The 20,639-nt window shown below is 45.9% G+C and overlaps 1 protein-coding gene across 1 annotated transcript in view; it reads right to left on the bottom strand.

Moving 5' to 3' along the window:
* Positions 1-774: 774 nt before the first annotated feature.
* LOC144145612 (uncharacterized) overlaps positions 775-20,639 on the bottom strand; it is a 39,396-nt gene continuing 19,531 nt past the window's right edge. The window contains exons 7-8 of the mRNA XM_077677288.1: positions 19,821-19,959; positions 775-5,831 (exon numbers count right to left, since the gene is read on the bottom strand). Of these exons, the coding sequence (XP_077533414.1) occupies positions 5,635-5,831; positions 19,821-19,959 (336 nt within the window). The 3' untranslated portion in view covers positions 775-5,634. The remainder of the gene's footprint in view (positions 5,832-19,820; positions 19,960-20,639) is intronic.

The raw sequence follows: 20,639 nt of genomic DNA, 5'->3' as shown, positions 1-20,639 counted from the left end.
GGTCCTCGTCGATTCGCACTCCCTATCACGTAAGTGACGAGTGATGACTCAGCATTGTTTTAAGTGCGAATCCACTTCTTAAGCGAGCCTGAAGCGTCCGCCGCCGTAGTCCGCATAGCAACAGCTGCGGGTGCGCGCGCTCCTCGTCTTCCTTGGCAACGGGGGGAGATGGGCGCGCGCCGCCTGGCCGCTGACATGGCACATACCCACGTGGGGGATTGGCCAGGAATCTCCTCGTCTTCCTTGGCAACGGGGGGAGATGGGCGCGCGCTGCCTGGCCGCTGACATGGCACATACCCACGTGGGGGATTGGCCAGGAATCGGGCGTGAGAAGGGCTAATGCACCCGCTTAAAGGAGTACTGACACGAAATTTCAAAGCTGAGATCCGCTCTAGCAATCAAGTACAACGACAACACAAATAGGTGTCTGTGAATAAATGCATCTTTCTTTCTTTGTAGTTGTGTGTGTGTGTGCGGGATCTCTCTTTCGCGAACATTACCGAACCGCGCAAATTCAACTCGTGCATTCGCACTTTCACATTCTTCCCCTCGGGAAAATGCGGAGAATTTTTTTTTAGATGGGAGAGGTGTGACATTCCTTTAAAATATAGGTACAAGCCCGACACTTCATGTACGCATCCAGCGCCTTTTTACTGATTCGCTTGAAACGCTCCTTCTCTTCTTTTTACCTGTTCTATATATATATTATATATATATATATATATATATATATATATATATATATATATATATATATATATATATATATATATATATATATATATATATATATATATATATATAAAACAACTTCGTTGTTCGGCCTTAATAGTATAGGCGTTCTAGCCGTAAAGACGTGGCAGGAAGACAAAGGTTATACCTTCCATAGTTCATTCAATGTTTTCTGTAAAAAAAAAAAAAACGAGTCAATCGAACATTTGTTTTAAAGTGCTGAGATGGGCTCTTTTTCTGGGATGTTCCTCAGCGCAAAAATAAACATTTCCCTCTAGACGCATACGGGATCTGGTTCCTACCCATCGACAGTGATGATGGTGTGCCGTGTGACCTCATCATGGTTCTGGCTCTGAATGGTATTTGGAAGTCCCGTATGGCCATACGCCACCTTGATATTGATGCCAAACGCTCTAAAGGTTATTTTTCTGAGTCCATTCAGTTGATTTTTCATGTAAGGGGGGCTCAGGCTGATCGTCCAGAATGTTGCCAGTGATGGAAACCTTAACAAGCGTAAAACAATTTTAGCCGAGTTTCTGCTACCCAAGTTCCGGCTAGCACTTATATCAGTGTAGTGTTTTTGTTTTTCGATGTTTGTATTGTGAAAGTATGGCAATGAAGAAAAGAATACCTCAGTAGCCTAGAGGTAATATCCCGGGTTTTGGTGCGAATGTTCCGGGTACGACCCTCAGCCGTGCGGATATTTTTCGCCAGGACTAGCAATTTATTTTACTGCAAAATATTTTCTTAAGTCACTTCTGAACTTCTTTTTTTGTAAATAAGAACGGTTTGGCATCTTTAGGTCGGTGTAGGGGGGATGTGCAGCATATAAACACGTTTAAGTAACGTTATTCATTGTACCGGAATGGGCAAGTGGTATTTCGGGGTTGACGGTGGTGTCATGACAGCCGTCGACCCCGAAATAACCCCTGCCCTTGCCGACGCCCGAATGACACACTTCTTGGAAGCATCGATCGTAGGTGGCGTACCAGCAAACATAGACGTGTCCTGCGCCACAAATTTGCACACCTCCAAGCGCAAATTCAAGAACACGCCGCATCACACACCCGAGCTCACTGGCACCAAATATGCGACGATGTACGCAGTGGGCTCTCCATGAAACGCGCGTGAGCGCTACTACGACATTTACTCGAACCCCTCACTACCAAAGCATACACATCATCCCGCATTCATTCCCTTATCCACACATACCTTGTTACCACAGCCAACATGCTCTCCGAGCTCCATTCCCAACACATCCCCTCACTACTACCTCAACACCGACGGGTACATACACGGGCTTGCCTAACACCACCCTCAATGACGACATCACTATTGCCGAGGTCGAACATGCCATCACACAACTTTGGCGCCAAACAGCCCGAGGAACAGATATCATAACAAATAAACTCCTACGTAAGCTAGATGGGTGCACGAAACCATCTTGAGCCTTTTCAACCACCACTGGCGATCCGGCACCCTTCCCACTTCATGGTACCATGCTGACATCTCCCTCATACCCAGGCACAATAAACCCGTCAAAATCGAACACCTCCATCCGATATCCCTCCCCTCGCGTCTAGGAAAACTTCTGAACACATTATCAAAACCCGCCTCACAACCTTCTTAGAATATCATGACCTCCCCCCTCCCCTCCTCACAAACTCACCGGCTCCCGCCCCGGCCTCTCCACTCTGGACACCCACCTTCAACTACACAATGACCTTCTTCTTTCCCCATCCAAGAGCGACAGTGTGGCTATCCTAGCCCTTGACTAGCACAAAGCATTCGATAACGTCTCTCACGAAGCCATCCTACGGTCTCTAAATTCGGTCAACCTGGGATCACGCACTTACTACTATGTCGCCTCCTTTCTCAGTAACCGCACAGCAACCCTTCGCCAAGGGCCCCTTACTTCCGACCTCTTCCCCCTGCCACCCGTCGGCACCCCCAAGGGTTCGGTTATATCCCCCTTCTCTTTAACCTTGTCATGATCCCTGTGGCCACCGCCCTACTAACCATCCCCAACCTACACGCTTCCGTAAACGCCGATGAATTCACCCTCTGGATGACCGGTGGCAGTGACGCCCAGATCGAAGAGACGGACAAGGAGGAACGCCACTATATGGCAATCCAACTATTGCATTGCTACGATAAATCAGCGCGCAGCTTCGCTGTAGTGTCACTAAATCGAAAATCAACCTAGGCCATTCTTCAAAAGTTGATCATGGTTGACACATCACAAACTGTTGATGCAGCAGGCAAAAGATAGGTCACATAGATCTGGGACCTGCCCTGTCAGGACAGTTTTGGCAGCGATCACAAATCATCTTACACAGTTTCCTAGACTAGAGTAACAAGCATTTAGGGAGATTTCTCTCTAACGTTACGTCCAACAACGTACACTCTCGCGTACAGAAGTCACCATGACGCTATATATTTAAGACCTCAAAGTCAAGTTCCCCCCGGAGAAGTTGCACTTACGCGAATGGAAAGGATGGTCTTAAGCGTGATGCGTCACTTACGAAAACAAAGCAAGTACTGCGCTTTCAGGCAACAGAGAAATCGACTTTGAGACCTGGATTACGATTTGGGAAATCTTTTTTCTTGAACTGTACACATCATATTTCCCTCGCAGAATGCGCGTAAAAAGAAAAATAAACTAGCGAGCAATAAACTAGGTTACAGCAATCGGGACATAATGGGCGTGACATCAGAGACAGTTTATACTGTTTATAACGTAAAGTACCAACGACTGCAATGACCTTCCTCACGACGTAGTCATCATTTCCTGCCCATCAAGATTTTTGAACCAGTTGTCTACTTATCCTTCACAATGAAAAACTCGTAGCAAATAAAAAATTATATTGTCAACCCACCCCTTATGTAATACCCCCTCGAGGGGTCTTTAAGGAAATAAAGTAATGTGATGTGATGTGAAGTCATTAGCACCCAAGTAGGCAATACTTGCAAAATAATTATTGCGCAATCAAAATTCGCCATGTAATGGCAAGTACAAAAGACAAAGCTTCGGATTATGCTTGGCAGTGGTACAGCACGAACCAATTTTCCTAGCTTAAACACAGTACATGCACTCGTGTGTCGGAAGGAAAATTCGATTCTATGAGTTCAATGAACCAGTAGTTTGATGCGGCAGCACTTGAAAGCCGCACTTTATGCGAGCCTCACGAACTGTATATGGAATACGATTGTCGGCTGCATTTTGTAACTAATTTGCTTTGTTACGACTAATATTTCCTATGTGTATTGATATTTTTTATTCCAAATTTCAACGACAGTCAAGAACCTACACGTTGTGAGAAGCGTCGCCTGTTTTTAAAGTGGCAGCTATCTTGGATACTGCAGATGACACCTTTTCGTATAGTTACATATCATTTTTCTGGCTAATTGCAGATTTTATTCCTCTCAGCATTCGGCAGTAGTTCATACCTCAGTATGCGAGCGAGCAGTAAGGTTGTACTTTAACTGCTACTGGCGCAGCAGTTAAAAATTATTTAACCAATCCAACATAATGCGCAGTTATTTGACATTCCCTTTGCCATGACAAAAGCAAATTTTCGTTGCGAATAACACTAAAAACTTAATCCAGCTTTTGTATGTCAAAATGCCGGCTTAGAAAATAAGCTTGAAAGCGTGTAATGCAGTATTCTGAATAATCAATTATTTTTTCAGCTATATTTAGTATCAGATTATTGAAAGGTGTCCAGTATAAATGTGCATCCCTTCAACAATTAGCGGCCTTTTGTGCATTCTCAGGATCCGACCAGAAAACAAAAACATGTTTGTATCATCAGGAGAATTGTCTATATGTATGTATGTATAATATGCATGGATAGGATCTCGTGTTGCCCCTAACTTCAGTCACCTACATCTTCGGCAGTGAAAAATGTCCACCGGTAAACCACCCGTCGCAAAAGTCAAGGACTGGCAAGCGACACGGATTCCTTACGAGCAGAATTGTAAGGAAACAAGGTACCTTACGTAATTGCACACATGCATACCCATATGCAGAGTAAGGGAAGTCAGGAGCGAAGTGGCGTGAGGAAGAATGGTATAAGACTAGCGGTATAAGAGCGCAACGTGTATAAATGCTGTTGAACTCTTGATTGAATATATATGGTGCAGAAGCAAGGACTTCTGGTAAAGACAGCTCCTAAATTACCGTGAAGGGTTAGGGCAGTGTAAATCCGGAGATCAAAACCCAAAATTGTCGATGCTACGAATTCTTAGTTTTTTGTTTGTTTGTTGTTTCGTTACCGAGGGCCGTCACGTACAGTCTCGAAAGCTGCCTTCGTGCTTGCGCTACTCGGGGAAAGTTCAGGGAGCAGTCAGGCTGTCCTCCTTCACTCCGCCGTTCTTTTCCCGTGCGGCTTAGCGTCACTAAATAAAGGCTTTCAGAGTATCGGCACTCTTTTCTTTCATTGTTATTTGCCGCCAGGATTTTCATTGGTCGGTCGGCACCACGTGATATTTGTTTACATGTGGGCGCAGCCTTTTTGTTTCTGGGCGCCTCTCCTCTTCTTCTCTCTCTCTCTCTTTCTGCGCGGACGCTAGAGCGGCCGGTCACACTCTGCCCGTCACAACCGGCGGCGGTTACGAAGAGATGGCAACACTGCAATCCAGAAACAAAATGGCCCCCAGACGCTTCCGGGTGCACGAAGTGGCGGTACTCTTAAGCGTAGCTTATTTAGTGACGCTAGTACGGCTGAGGTAAGTGGCTTGTGTTACATACTGCAAGCGCAGTACTCAACGCGTGCTCGCTTGAGTTTGTGAATGCGATGCGGGGGCTTTGTATCACAAGTTGTCGCTCAAGCGCCGTGCCTCTCAAGAAACACTTCCATGAGCGCTATCGAGGAGCGAACTTCCACGAGTCTGCTCTTCTCAGACACCAATAGCGCCGTAGGGCGATTTAGGATAATTTGTTGGTCGAAGCCTGCGTATTTCCGGCGACAATCCCCCGTGGGAGCAGGGAAGCCGGGGACAGCGTCGACTGCTCACGGCTGGCCTGGAGCGACGTGTTTCCTCTTCTTCTTCGGTATCGTTGATAAGAACACGGTGGTTGTTCGGGACGTCCTCCACTGGGGGCAGAGAAAAGAACAATACGCAGGATGAGTACAATGCAATGCTCAGTGATTTCATCATCATCATCACAATCATCGTTAGCCTACTCAGGTGCACTGCAGGAAGAAGGCCTCTTCCTTTGACCTCCAGCCGCTTCTGTCCTGCGCGGCTCGAGGCCACAGTTTACCCCCGAATTTCTTTATATCACTCCTCTATCGGGTCAATGGCCTTGCCCTTCTTCTAGACCCACCCCTTGGTATTCACTCTGATACCCTAATTGTCTACCCGTTGTCGGTTCATCGGTTCTGTTGGTTGTCGATTTACCATTGCGTATACCGCAGAGTGTAACTATCGTACAGCAAGGTTGTATTTTACAATAGAACGAGCAGCAAGGTGAAAACACATAATAAGAAAAAAGAGCTTTCAGTTTGTGTGTTCTCAGTTTACACCTCATTTGTTTTCACGATGAGTGGGCTTAAATCTGATTACAGTCTATGTCACGCAAGTTTTCGGAAATTTCGGTTAATCTTTAGAAAGCTCCTGTCATGAAGTCGAACCTAAGTGTGCAGATGCGCGCTCGACTCGCATTCCGCAAGTATGAAGACGATTCGCACCCGGACCTAAAGTTACCCATTTTAAAGTTACCCATTACCCATTTCTCTGCTTTTATTGCATTTCCCCTGTCCGCCGTGTTAGGAACCTGTTCGCTGTTGATGATATGCAATTAAAGGGACCCTGCAACACTTTCGACAAACGCTTTCACTCTTTCCTTCGCGTCTAGAAACACTGCGAAAGCTACAGTTATTGCCAGCACGGAGCGGCACTGCGTGATTTGCTCGTCGCAGCAGATACGCCTTCCGTTTCTGCTTTGTTTTGTGGCTTTATTTTTAAAGTTACTGTCGAAAAGCGTTCATTGCTGCAACTGAAGAAAAACCGGCCAACAGCCGCTACATGGCCTCAATGACGTAATTCGAGCGGTCGAAGAACGTCAAGACCGGGAAAGAGAGGAAAGTCTTTTGAGCGAGTTTCCAAGTTATCTGATGGGCATAGAGCAGTGATTTTTGGCTGGTGTACTTTGCGACTCCCTAATCTAAGTACTGGGTGTGTTGGGTGACTACGTTCTGCAAGCATTTAAGATTTCAAAAAAGTTGAAAAAAGTGTGGCAGGGTCTATTTAAAGTATACACGGGACATTATATGAACCACCATTGCGAACAACGACAGCTTATCCGAGGAACTGGCAATGTTGCCGCGAACTTGCTACAACATGGTTGCTGCGACATTGCCTCGATTTCAATGCGACCTTTTTGCTGTCACATAACTTTTCTAAACAATACAAGTTTGCGTGCGCTCTTGTAGCTTCTCCGCTGTTTACTTCTCACAAGGTGTAATCCAACATGTATACTCGGATTTGTACTGATGCAACTAACACCTGCGCGCTACCACCTCGTCGCCATAATAACGGCGCGGCTAGCGCTGCCCTCTTAATAATTGCAACGTCGCTCGATATGAGAAAACGGGACACGACTTCGCAAAGTGCGCCAACAGCTTGCCGTTGCAAAACAAAAGTACAAATTACGCCGGGACGAGTGACGTGCTTTGAGTGGTCAGTTCGTACATTCTTCAGTTCTAAGTGATAAATGCCTCCATTTTCCTGCGTGAACACATTCCTCTACCAGCAATGTCTAACGTTAAACTACTTTCAGCTCACGTAAACCCGTAAACCGGCCCATGCAAAGTTCAGAAAAATTTTAAAATAATTTCGCTAATTGAGAAGATTCTGTCTCGATGGGACATGCTCAAGTAGGACGGCCCTAGGTGTCTAATAGCGCTGACACCACTTATAACCAGGGTGTCGAAACGGAACCAAACCGAACCGAAAACCGGAACTGAACCGATATTTTTTTTCCGAACCGGAACTGAACCTAAAAAATAAATAACGGTTGCCGGTTCACGACAAAACGATTCGACCATCCTCTTTACGTACCACCAGCTTAGTGATCATCCACGGACTTTTACCCTTTAGATCAATCACAACATTATCAACGCCCTCCCTATATGCGGTCGCAACCAGAGGAAAGAAATGCGCACCAATACTGAAATCGTATGTTTCTGCTGGCCGTCCGCAGAATATCCCACTATTGGCTGCCTGCAGGCGATATAAAACATGCTTTGTGCTTCCAGGTACAGGTCTCGCTCCGACTATACAAGCATAGCACATCGGCAAAAAACGAACGCTAAAACAATGACAGGATAGGTTTTAAAGCGAAGCTTTAGTGTGCTCACTGATGGCATCTGTAACCCGAAAACTCCCTGCAGGAAAGCCAACCTTCTCTGACGATGATGATGAATGATCGTGGGTTGAGTGAAAAAGAAAAAAAAAACGCTTCCTGTGGGCGGAATCGAACCTGGATCCCTCACGTTATGAAGCCGGTGTCTATCCGATTGCCCCATTTCGACTTTCTTTTTTACTGCGTGAAAAACTGCAAATATTACAACCTACAAAAGCTATAAGCCATCCAAGAAGATGCACATCCCTGCAGCTGAAATAAGCCGTCCGTCAAAACTCCGACAAGCAGACGCACGAGCCCGACAGATGCAGCCATTCTGGTGGGTCACTTTGCGCCGCATAAACTCTCCGCACTAATGCAGCCTGCTCCTGAAGAAAATAGACTTCGTTGGGCGAGGGGGTTCCCCATGCCTGTCAGCCATACGGCACTTCCACGAGCTATACAATCTCATCACAACAGATATATCATAGGGCACTCCAGTAGCATCTCGAAAAGTCAAGAACCGAATTGTATAAGGGGTCGACGTCCTTTTTAACAGTTCGTTGCAAAACATCCCAGAAAAACACGTCATCTCGGTACAAAGCCAAACCATTATTAATGGTTTCAGGGTGTTTACATAAGCGGCAATTGTCGGACCAAGGAATAGACATTTCTTTTTCGCGCAACCATGTTGTCACTGGGACGTTCTATATCGATATGGTCGAAACGGTTCGGAAAACTCAGACGACAGCTAAGAATCGGTCACGAGAAAGCTTCGCGTTCAACCATCGTCGTTGTTAGACGGAAGGGGGCATGATTTTTTAATGATTACCTTGGTTTATATTTTATGTTTATACCGCAATAAAAACGAACTTTTAACATTCCTTTTTTTAACCTTTTATGCTTCTTTGGAGGAGCAATGGTGTCTTTGTACTGGCCCGCTTAAAGGGGTCCTGAAATACCTTCCGCCGATGCATGGAGGTACATGTACCCAAATAAAGCAATGTATTTGCAATCTCCTCCCGCAAGAATTTTGTTAAAGCGATGAGTATTAGCTGAGAAATCGTAAATCAAAAACCGCGCATTATCGTCGCTCCGCGTTTCCTCCTCCTTTCGACTTACTCTCCGCTGTTGACGGCGCGAGAGCCTTGCCTCCCATGATGCTGCGCTCCGCAGCGGTGACGTACTTCCGCTACTGCGCTGCTCAGACTGTCGTCTGCTACGGGCAAGCTTTGTTGAAACATGAATCCCGCACTCCGCTCAAGGCTGGAAAAACGACCGAAAAATCTGGCCGCATGTATGCGGCGGCCTGGCCTTGCACTTTCGCGGTGTACGTTGCTGGCGACACATGACTTTTTATCGGCGGCGAACTCGCAGCCGCACGGGGAGGGTCGTGCGCTCGTTCCCTTGATGCACCGCGCACTGTTTATCCAAAAAGCGCCGTATCAGATGTGGCCCCGATGGTGCCGGGTCTTATTTTGCGGCGGTGGTAATTCCTGCCGGCGGCATGTGAAAAAGTCATATTAAACCGATACAGAACCCGTGCACAAAACACTTCAATCATGTGACCAGTTCAGCTTGGGGCGACGCGTGGTGGAGAGCGGCAACGTTGGCAAAACATGCTCCTCCGCGGCTCTGAGCTTTCTAGCGCTGAAGCGAGCGCCATTTCTTTGACAATCTCGAACATCGGTTGCCTTGGCAACAAGGCACAAACCGCTCCAGAAGTCAGTTACGGTTGCGGGATCCCGGTTCAGCTTGGGGCCCCACTTCGCGACATGTGGGCACTGCAGGCGTACCACTCACTCCCATTGGGAAGTGCGAGATGCGTTTGGCATTACAGGAGGCGATGGTGTGTGTGTTGTGGACGCTTTTGTTTCGCGATGAAATGCGACGTTGTGCTTCTGCGGGTGGATAGTGCTTCCCATGGTCTGGATTATCTTTCTCGAGCGACGTACGACTCAACCTCGCATGGGGTATGTGCAGTGTGCGTGGCTAAAAGCCATCGGCTTGTGCGCCAGAGTTAAGTGACTTGCTGTTCGTCCCCGCAAAGCGCGCGCGAGGTGAGTACCGAATTTACGACGGGCAGCAGGCAACCCATCCTCTGTCAATCGTGGTTCAGACTTTCAACGCATGTTGTGACGTTGTTTTCGTTAGAAACGCATCTCTGGATTGTTTTGAAGTAGAATAAAATGTATGTGTCAAACCCGGGCATTCGGCTCAGGGCGTTCTCTGCCATTGCACGAAAGAAGTGCCACGGGGCTTCAACGCTTTCTTTATGGAACGTACTCAGGTAACAGAATATCCATGTCGTGTTATGGCCGTGTTGCATTCAATACAAACGGTTAAGCGTTTGTTTTACACTTGTTTCGTTTGTCGTAAAATGCCCAAGCACTCCGGCACTCCGCTGGCAGATCAGCCGGCGAGCCGACGCTGAGCAGACGACTCATCTCTTTGCCGGAAGTGCGTGAAAAAGCCGCCCAATAACAGGATGTCTAGCTCATGACGAACATCTGGGGATCGATGACGTAGACATGTGAAGATGGCGGCGTCCAAAAACACGAAGGGAAGGGTGAGAAAAAAACGACAAACTTTGCAACAAAAGTGTGAGCTTTCCGCTGCGCGTAAAAGAGTAATACTTGGCACAGAGGACGTTGACGACCCAATCTAACGGTGGCGCTAGTTCATTTAGTGTGCTCAAAATGCCTTTCAGGGCCCCTTTAATGGATTGACAAATAAAACTTTAATTTCGTCAAAAATGGGCAATGAATAGTGGGTTATTGGACGGGGGTGGGGGACAAGACGATACCTTCCAGCAACCTCCAGCGCATGTGTCAAGGCCCAAACTTGCATCGACGGGTGGGTGCTGGGCATCGCGCCCTCCCACAGCTATGAATGGGGTAACTGCAGACCGCTAGGCGGTGGTGAACTAAATCTCGTCTTTCGGCTTTACGTAAGGTCGGTAAGCTTCTGGATAAATCAATGGTAATTTTCACGTGGCATAGATTTTATTAGTTTAGAGCTCCCTCCAGGTGGCTTGCTGCATAATGTTGATGGATTTATGAGGGGGAGGATATTTATTTATGTCCAGGCGGTAATGAATAACTACCTCATGGTACGTTTTCTTGCGTCCCCTGGCCGATCTGAGGGAGAAGTCACCCACATTCCGGTTAACAAGAAAGCCCGGGCAATAAAAAAATTGGCCGCGTATCTGCTACTTTCGTTGCAAATGTCGTCAAAAGACGATAGTCTTTGTAGACATTTGCCAAGGAAATGCCCCCCTTTGCTTTCCCGCTCACCTCTCATGCGGTTCCTGTACCGTCGCACTCATTCCAAGGTAAACACACTAAAGGTTTGCGCAAGGCAATTTGAATTTACCGCGTTCCACTGCTACAGGCCGGGTTCCTCGATGCCAGCGCTGCAGTACGGCGGAGACGCGCGTGAATGGAGGGGGCCGACTAGAAAGTTTATAGAGCCGCGTTGCCATACCGCGTTCCACTGCTACAGGCCGGGTTCCTCGATGCCAGCGCTGCAGTACGGCGGAGACGCGCGTGAATGGAGGGGGCCGACTAGAAGGTTTATAGAGCCGCGTTGCCATGCTCCACGTGCGTTCCAAGCAGAACATGGAACCTAGCTAGTGGAACCTTTCATTGCTGTTGCCGCGTGATTTTCCATATGCCGCCAGGAGGCGGCGGTTTTCTGCAGTAGCTGTAGAATATCACTTGCTATCGAAAAACTAAGCATCCATGAATTTTTTTAATAAAGGAACACTGTAAATATCCCTTGTGTAGTAATCTCCTGTCTTATATTTGCGTAATGTCTTGTTCTTGTTCAACAAAGTTGACAAGTATGAACATATAAACCGGGCTTAGACGTTTACATGTGGCTGTGAGTATATAAGACTATTGCGCAATATCAATTTTACTTTGTCCGGGTGGCTGAATCGAGTCACAGACAGACAGACAGACAGACCTACAGACAGACCAAAATTTCTGAGTTTAAGTAGCCCAAGAAAGACTATCGTCTTTAAAAAAATTGGCCGCGTATCTGCTCCTTTCATTGCAAATGCCGTCAAAAGACGATAGTCTTTATCGGCTTTTGCGAAGTAAATGCCTCCCTTCGCTTTCCCGCTCACCTCTCATGTTGTTCCTCTTGCGTCGCGCTCCTCTAAAGGTAAAGACGCCAAAGGTTTGCTTAAATCATTTTAAATTTCCCGCGTTCCACTGTTCCAAACCGGGTGTCTCGATGCGAACGCTGCCGTACGGCGAAGACGCGCGTTAATCGAGGCGCCCTACTTCAACGTTTATAGAACCGCGTTTCCCTACTCCACGTGCGTTGCAAGCAGAACGTGGAACCTATCTAGTGGAACCTTGCGTAACTGTTGCCAGTTGATTTCTTAAAATGGCGCCAGAAGCTATAGTGGCGCGGGTGACAGCAGGCGACGGCGGAGTGAATTCTTTTTCTGCAGTTGATGAAGTATTTAATTTCACAAAAGTCAAGCATGTTTGATTTTTTATAAAGGAACACTGCAAATATCACTTCTGTATTGATTTGTTGACTCATATTTGCGTAATGTCTTGTTCTTCTTCAACAATGTTGACAAGTATGAACATTACACCGGACATAGACGGGTAGATTTAGCTGTGACTATATAAGACTATTGCGCAGGCATTGTTTTGCTTTGGCCGGGTGGCTGAATCGAGTCACAGACGGACAGACAGACAGACATACAGACAGACCAAAATTTCTGGGTTTAAGTAGCCCAAGAAAGACTATCGTCTTTAAAAGTCATGCACCCCTCCGTCTAACGACGACGATGGTTGAACGCGAAGCTTTCTCGTGATGGATTCTTTGGTTGGTCAGTCCCAAACTACGAGTACGTGCTACTGTAGAGGTATGCACCACATTTCTAGAATACCCACAGCCACTCTCCGGTTGGCACTCCGTAGGTCTGACGTTTGGGTTTGAGCATAGAGTTTTAGTCAGTATACTAGTGGAGGAAACTGCGCCTGGGAATATATGTCGGCGTGGTCGGCTATGGCCTTATGGGAAGACCACAGCGTATGGCTTGGCATGTCTATTGGATTCTTAAGTGTCTTCTTGGGTTTGTTTTCTTCACTATGCAGTGCTAGGTCTACGAGGTAGCCGCTCCGGTCAAAATGGCCGAAACTCGCTTTGCTTCCCTCTCTTCGCTTCTCTAGCTTCGCTTGGAAACTTTTGTTTCTATAATTTCTATAGAAACTAATTTCTATAGAAATTTCCTAAATTAGTTCACGTAAGACAGCTGTGCTTCATTATATAAGCAAGTGGAGGACAAGAGCCGACGAGAGACCATCAGTACATTGTTACATTAGTACAAGCCCACAATGTAGACACGTTAGTTTGTGGTAAGGAGGGTGCCCTTCCCGGTTCTTTTTTGCAGTAGCAGTACATACGTTAACAGCGGCCGGACATCTTGAGTGAGCCGGTAATTTGCCGCTGCGACAGTTATAGCAGACGTTCTGTTACGAACACTTGAAGTAAAAACTGCGATGGCGAGGTGCTCGTTTTCGTAGGTACGCACATAAAACCTTTCTGAGCCTTTGAAACAATTTATTATTTGAAATGTTTGCAAAATAAGTCTTTAATGGGTTTCTCGCAAAATTTTACATTATTGCTAACTACGAACTTGGTCTACAGAATAGAAGCCATAACCGTTCTGGCAGACTCTCAGTAAAAATAGCATGCTTTATTTTTTATTTTTTAGCCTTAAAACGGCGTGTTTTATTTTACAATTGTATAATTACAGACTCTTCTTTGCGTTTTGCGACATTGTATTTGAATTCACGGCGACTAAAACATTTCAATTCAAGCCAATAATGAAACTAAGGCGAGCGAACGGTATAATGGCGGCCCATGATGACACAGACGGCCTTGATGTGAGCCGCATAGACGCTAGCGCCAGATTACTCTCTAGTGTCTATTATAAGAATCTCTATGGGATTGGGGTGTACGGTGCGCATCGGTACCTGTTGCTCGGCATTTCCTTGGACCAAAACTTGGATGAAAGACCGGGGTCTGTTTATAGCTTGGTCCACAGACTGTCGGGTCAGTTCTCGACCAGAGAAAATTGATCACTGTTTTGTAGATTGCAGAGATGCTGTCTTTTTCTGGGACATTTTACAGCGAACGCTCAGAAAATACATGGACATTACACTTTCTCAATCCGATTTTTTCCATTCGACTATCCTGGTCAGCCACCTTATGACATGTTTGTCTTGATTGGTTTGTACAGTCTGTGGCGATGTCGCTTATGTGATAGGCATGCTGAGCCACCGAGATCAACCAAGTCATATTTCCGAGAAACTCTGGCATTTGTACATAGTGTGTATAATTCGCTTGACCAACCAACTGACTGGTTCCCTCTTTTGAACACTTGTGTGTGTTTGCCTGAATTTTTATGTATTAGGTGCGGAGTACATTAGGACCGCACAATGTCCGTCCGCGTCCATGCGCATAGCATTTACAATCGCAAAAAATCACACAGGCACCAGCAGGATTCAAGCCTGTGTCTGGTAGACCAGACAGAATTAGTATCAGTCGTCTCACCCATTGGGCTACGACCATGAGTTAGTACCCGAGAGTCAAACAACTTACTCCCTCGCCTGTAACGGTGCGGAGTACCTTAGGACCTACCAATGTCCGTCCGCGTCCATCCGTGCGCACACCACCATCAACCGAAATTCGATTTGAGCCGCGAGTTGCAGTTTCATTTAGGGAGTAATCAAGGTGCAACTCACTGCTCAAATCTAATGACGGTCGGGGCGCAAATCGGATATCACTCGGGGCGCAACTTGGATGTCATTTCGAGTCCCCGTACTCCGCGCCCTCGCCATCATCCACGTAGTGGAGATGCTGCCATTTATGTGCTTCTCCTAACTTCAGTGTATTCTTTTGTTTGCTTGACTATGTAGTCGTCGTACTGTCACGTCTGAGAGTATTCTCCCATGTAATAGAGAAAAAGAAATGTCAAAGGTTCGATTCCGGCCGCCGGAAGCGTTTTTTTTTTTTTTTTCACTTCACCTACGATCATTCATAATCATCGACAGAGAAAGTTGGCTTTCCTGCAACGCGTTTTGGCGTACAACGGCATCGGTGGGAACAATAAAGGTTCGCTTTTAAAAAATGTGCAGGGGCAGGCAGGCCACCGGGCAGCTGCACCGTGAAACGGCGGCCCACACCCCCAGAGTGCGTACTTGTCTCATTTTAACATTTCTGGGGATGGAGGAAGGCACATGGTCATTTCATACTGTGATATAAAGCCGCTTAGTGGGACGGTCTTGGCAAAGTGCAGTCCCACCAACTCACTTCTGTATAGGAGTGAAGCCGACTCTACAGAGGCTCGTTGCAAAAAATAGCGGCTGGAAAGGATGTTTACGCGTTAGTAGGCAACTGTCAGAAGGTTTGTAGCATTTCTTGTAGATCGTTACTGGCATAAAAGCGCAGGTAGAATCTGCTTTTCCTGAGCTTGAAAGGAAGCTCCATAGCGAAGCCGCCTAATGTCGTGGTGCGCGCGATTCCCCTGGCGCATCTACTTACCCGCTGTGCATGAGAGTTCAAAGCAACCATGAACGCATAATAAACTGTGACCTTGTTTTATTTGAAAGTAGCAGCCTTTGGTAACGCGCCCAACGCTATACCGGCCCCACAGAACGTTGCGTTCACCAAAAAATGACAATAAGCATTGAAAAACATTTAAAGTTTGACTATAACCAACGTCAACGTAATGTGACGAAACAGATTTATCAGGAATTTAATTTTACGTCAGCTATCAAGAGGTACGGTGAAACAAAATTGGAGCCACGACTAAATCTCACAAACCTGATTTTTAGCTGTGGCTTTCGTCGGCGGCTGCAATCGCACAAACAATCCCCTGTGACGTCACAAGAGCTGTGCAGGAAAGTGCCTCTTGAACGGCAACAACTTCATTTATTTTCCTGATTATCTAGCTAAATTGTTCAAAGTTGCCATTTAAGATCGACATCTTTGGTATTGAGACGAAGCCATCTGCTGTATGAACCAAACTTGTATTTTTCGGTCACGGTCCCTTTAACTACAAACCATTTTTTTCGCACTTAGCTATAATTAATCGTTCTGAACCGGTTAACGAACCGGTTCGGTGTGTAATTTAGTCGAATCGGAACTGAACCAAAACGAAATTATTTCACCCGAACCCGAACCGTAACCGAACTGCATATATTTCGGTTCGACACCCTGCTTATGACGTAAACTTCACTCAAATAAGCTATATAATGAGGAAAACCTAGAATAGGCAGTGCGATACTCTAGCTACTTTTCCGCATTGACGTTATGACGTATTATGGGCAGCTCGTTGCGATTGGTTGAGGCCGACAAGGTCCAACGCAAATTAAACAGTGATTGCTTGTGAGCTTGCAGTGTAAGCTTGCAGGCCAAGCTATTTGCGCTTAGTGCACATTCTGTTTTAGAAGTAAGAATGTTGGGAGTGGAAGTTACGAAGGAACGCGTACACATAGAAGAACTAGTGCGTACGGCGTGCACTGTGCCGGCCGAAGCAGGGCAGTTATCGGGCGCGTTGGACTTGTCTGAAGCCACACTGGCCAACTGGCATATGTGACATTGCCACTTACTTGACCCTGTTTGTAGAGCATACCAAATGTTTCACGAAAAGGTAACTGTCAATGGTAACAAAACTAAGCCACGTACAAATCCGGTAAAAAACAAAGCGAGTGGGGAGAGCGGTTTTTGAACGGCATCACTACACCATTTAGGGAAGCGGAAGGTAAACAAAGCAGGCACGCGACAGCCTTAGTAAACATACTAACTTTTGTTTTTGGGTCCCTTCCCTGAACATGTTTATCACTGACGTCACGAAACACACAGTGCAGCGGGAGAATTGAAATTTTGGCTAAAATTGCGTAATTTCTTTGTGAATACCGCATCGTTTGCTGCCGGACAAGCGCGGGGAGCACTGTAAAACACCAAATCTTTCGAATAAAACAAACTTGTATTTTGTCTTCATGACCCCTTTACTAATGGTAACGATAAAAGTACTTTACACTCCCAGAAAAAGGGTCACTGAAGTGATTTGTAAACATTGCGGGATTACTAGCACAAATTGTAGTCAGAAGTATCAAGGCCATGTTTCGACCACTCTCGCTGCGTTTACGCGACCTTGCTCAGTAGAAAAATCAATTCGAAAGTGCTGTCCTTCTGTCTGCATCCTCCTGGCCGATTCCCTATGACGTTTTGTATGGCGACAAAATGAGATGGATTGGCTTGACTGCGCTACTGCAGGGCTCGCCGACCCTCTGAGAGTATCAGTCGGCCCAGCGTTTAGTCGGCCGGCCGCCAGTGGGTCGTCAAGGATTCAACGATTTTATTAAACATTTTTCGTTACATGCACATCACACGTAGTTATTAGTACAGAAGGAGGTCCTAAAGTAAAACTGTCGGGGAGACCTCCTGTTAATAAATGCGAAAATATTGTTAAAAATATTTAGGCAGTCGAGGTACGGGTCAGTCTAACACGCTAATGGAATTCATTCGCTCAGTTGAAACTAAGGCACGACACATTTGTGCCTGGATGAATGTGCCTTGCGTATGTTAGTAGACTGTGTCAAGCTCTATGTCCAAGTCGCTCCACACAAGCGCACATGCGACGCTTCGCTGACTGGTACTCTAGTAGAAACATCTAAGCCAATTGAAGGGGGGGAGAAGAGTCAGTGAAGTTAATATAGGTACTAAGGAATTCAAATTGTTTGTTTGTTACGATTCGAAGCCGTGCTGGTAGTCTTATCTGACACATTTATAACAGCCGACAACATGGCAGAAGCGCGGTACGACGATTACTGAGATATCGAGAATGCCCAGCCAACGATAACGACAGATGCCAAGCATGTGCGCTTTACACAACCGAAGCCAAAACTGGTTTGAATTCTTTTCTTGGACATCGTCCAATCACAGTAGCACCCGTATGGACGTCCCTGCTTTAGTTGGTGCGGCCGCCGCAGGCCGCGCATGGAAGTTTTTCTTGTGTCGGGCTTTATAAAATAAATATCGCCTTATCGACCACATAAACGGCGGTAACTGTGTCCATTTGAGCCAGTCTACGAAATTCAAGCAAAAACAGAAGCTTGACAAATTCACTTCAGTGTCCCTTTAATGGGATTGCTGTTAGCTGCCTAGTTTAAATGTGATAGCACCTATTTTTAATGCCCTAATGTGCATTGTTGTTGCTAGAGTTGCAAGAGCGGAGTCCAAAGCGATGCGGAAAGGCAGTTCTGGTACCACTTTCGGATTAGAGGCTTTCCTTGCGGGTCACGAAAGTGACGTAAAAGCCACGCACCGTTGTATGCAAACAGAAAAAAAAGAGTGAAAGGAAAGAAAAAAAGCTGTGACGGCGGGAAAAAACCCAAGCGTAAACGAGTTTCAACATGGCATTATGAAATGATGAAGAAACTGGAAAGTGAATTGGGAAATGTGCGGAATATTCGTAATATGGATTCTTACGAATAAAATTAAGACTTTTTGTGTACACTGAATGGCTGACTTAGGCACTCCCACTAGACATGATGAGAACGGAGGGCGGAATCCAGATAAAGCTTTAAAGCCGTAATCATCTGAAGTGTCTATTTCAAGACCAAAACCGTATTTACAGACTTCAAACCTCTGAATCCTAAGCCATCGCTATCCATGTTTTTGCCCCGAATTTCGTTATCTCATTTCTCTAACAAGCTTCTTATCTGGCCCTTCCTGTATACCCTGCCCCTATAGATACACATTTTGTTGCTTGTGAGGACCTGTTGTTGGCCCATTGAATCACATTCCCGCAGCGATTCCACTTTTTTTGTTAATTTAAGCTAGAAAGTCTTTGAAACAAGTTTGTTTCCTAATTCATAATGCCCGTATGCTAACTCTATTTTACCTGTCATCCTTCTCTCCATGGTTCGTTGGCCTGACTTCATTTTTATTTCAGTGTGTCTCGTGAGTCCTCAAGTGCCTGCCTTATAAGTCACCATCGAAAACAATCACTGAGTTTATTCGATTTACAGTCTCGGACTCACCGCGGACTCCCCCTAGAGGCAGTCCGGCATTCGTTTGTCAAATACTTCCCTATGACGTTGGGAATCCTCGGACTACCCTCGGACTATCCGAGGTGAGTCCTAGACTGTAAAACGAATAGCCCCACTGATTGCATGACGTTCTTTTTGGAAATAAAGGTAGCGTACTGTGCACTACCTGAGCGTACTTTTTAGAATTCTCCTCACTTCATAGTTATCCCACGCCTGATTTCTTTTCCATGACTTGGAAGATTGGACTTGTTCAAGATGACGATATTCACTTACGTTTTCAAATACGTATGCTGAAGCGTCACCTCACTGTTTGGCTGTAGTCCGTTGAATTTTTTTTCCGGGGACTTTAGTTTGGCTGTTTGCCAATATTCTGGATTTATTGTGGTTCCCTCGTATTTAGTTCGAGAAAGTACTCTCGGTTCATTTCTCTTTATCATTCAATTTGCCCTCCGTGCTCCACAACAGCGAGAAGGGCCGAAACAAAAGACACCAGGTTTCTTTTATTTGTAACTCAGAAGTGCTAACAAGCAGCTCCATATTTTATTTGCCCACAGAATTGCTATTTTGGTATGAGCTTTGGCCTGCATAGGATTTGCTCATAACGTTTTTTGGGAAGGCAAATGAAAGAAAAGTGTGTGCGCACTTACGCGTCTGCTTCAGGCCATGGCCGAAGTTGCGTACAACCATAACCATAGCCACGGCCAGAACCAACTTGGTAGCTATTGAGACCACAACACACGCCACGATGGCTTGGTACAGCGGTGTCCACTCTTCGACGGGTGCCAGCTGCGTGAAAGGTAAATAACTATCAAGGCCGGTTTACTCAGAGGAGGTAAGGGTGCCGCTTACCTTGTCAATGCCTTGTCAAGCTCCCAGTGACTACATAAGGTTAGTCAGTTATTGTCAGACACTCTTATTTGCTTTTTTTACGGGCTTAAAGGAGCCATGAAGAGAAAATACAACTTTTTGTAATTTGAAAGAACTAGGATTCAGTATCTCACTCAGCTCCATTAGAGCCACAAAAGATGTTTTTTTAACGAAAAAAAAAAGCAAGAAGTATTTAAAAACTTTCAAATTTTGCGCCACAGTGACGTGTTATGAGCGAGAATGACGTCATACGGGCCAACAATAAATTATAATTTTCAGTGCGTTAACTGCACGTTAGCATTCAAGTGATGCGGTCAAATGGAACTAGAGGCCCCATTACAGACGTCCAGTCATCTGTCGTCGCGACAGGTCAGTTAGGCGGCCGCCAATCGCACAAACAAGATTCCGTGACGTCATAGAAAAGTTGCGGGAAATTGGCCAGGGGGTCGCGACTGCTTCACACGTTTTCTTTAATATAACCGTTATTTTTTCGAAGATTGCGATGATATTGCTATCATTGTTATCGGGACTAAGCAGTCTTTCTAATAAACCCAACTTGTATATTGTCTTCATGGCTCCTTTAAGCCATATAGAAGTAA

The sequence above is a fragment of the Haemaphysalis longicornis genome, unplaced genomic scaffold (genome assembly GCF_048455015.1).
Source record: "Haemaphysalis longicornis isolate Haplotype H1 unplaced genomic scaffold, Haemaphysalis longicornis Haplotype H1 scaffold_7, whole genome shotgun sequence".
NCBI classification, from domain to species: Eukaryota; Metazoa; Arthropoda; class Arachnida; order Ixodida; family Ixodidae; genus Haemaphysalis; species Haemaphysalis longicornis.
Note: the sequence above shows the minus strand (reverse complement) of the source record. Positions and strands in the feature narration are given on the sequence as shown.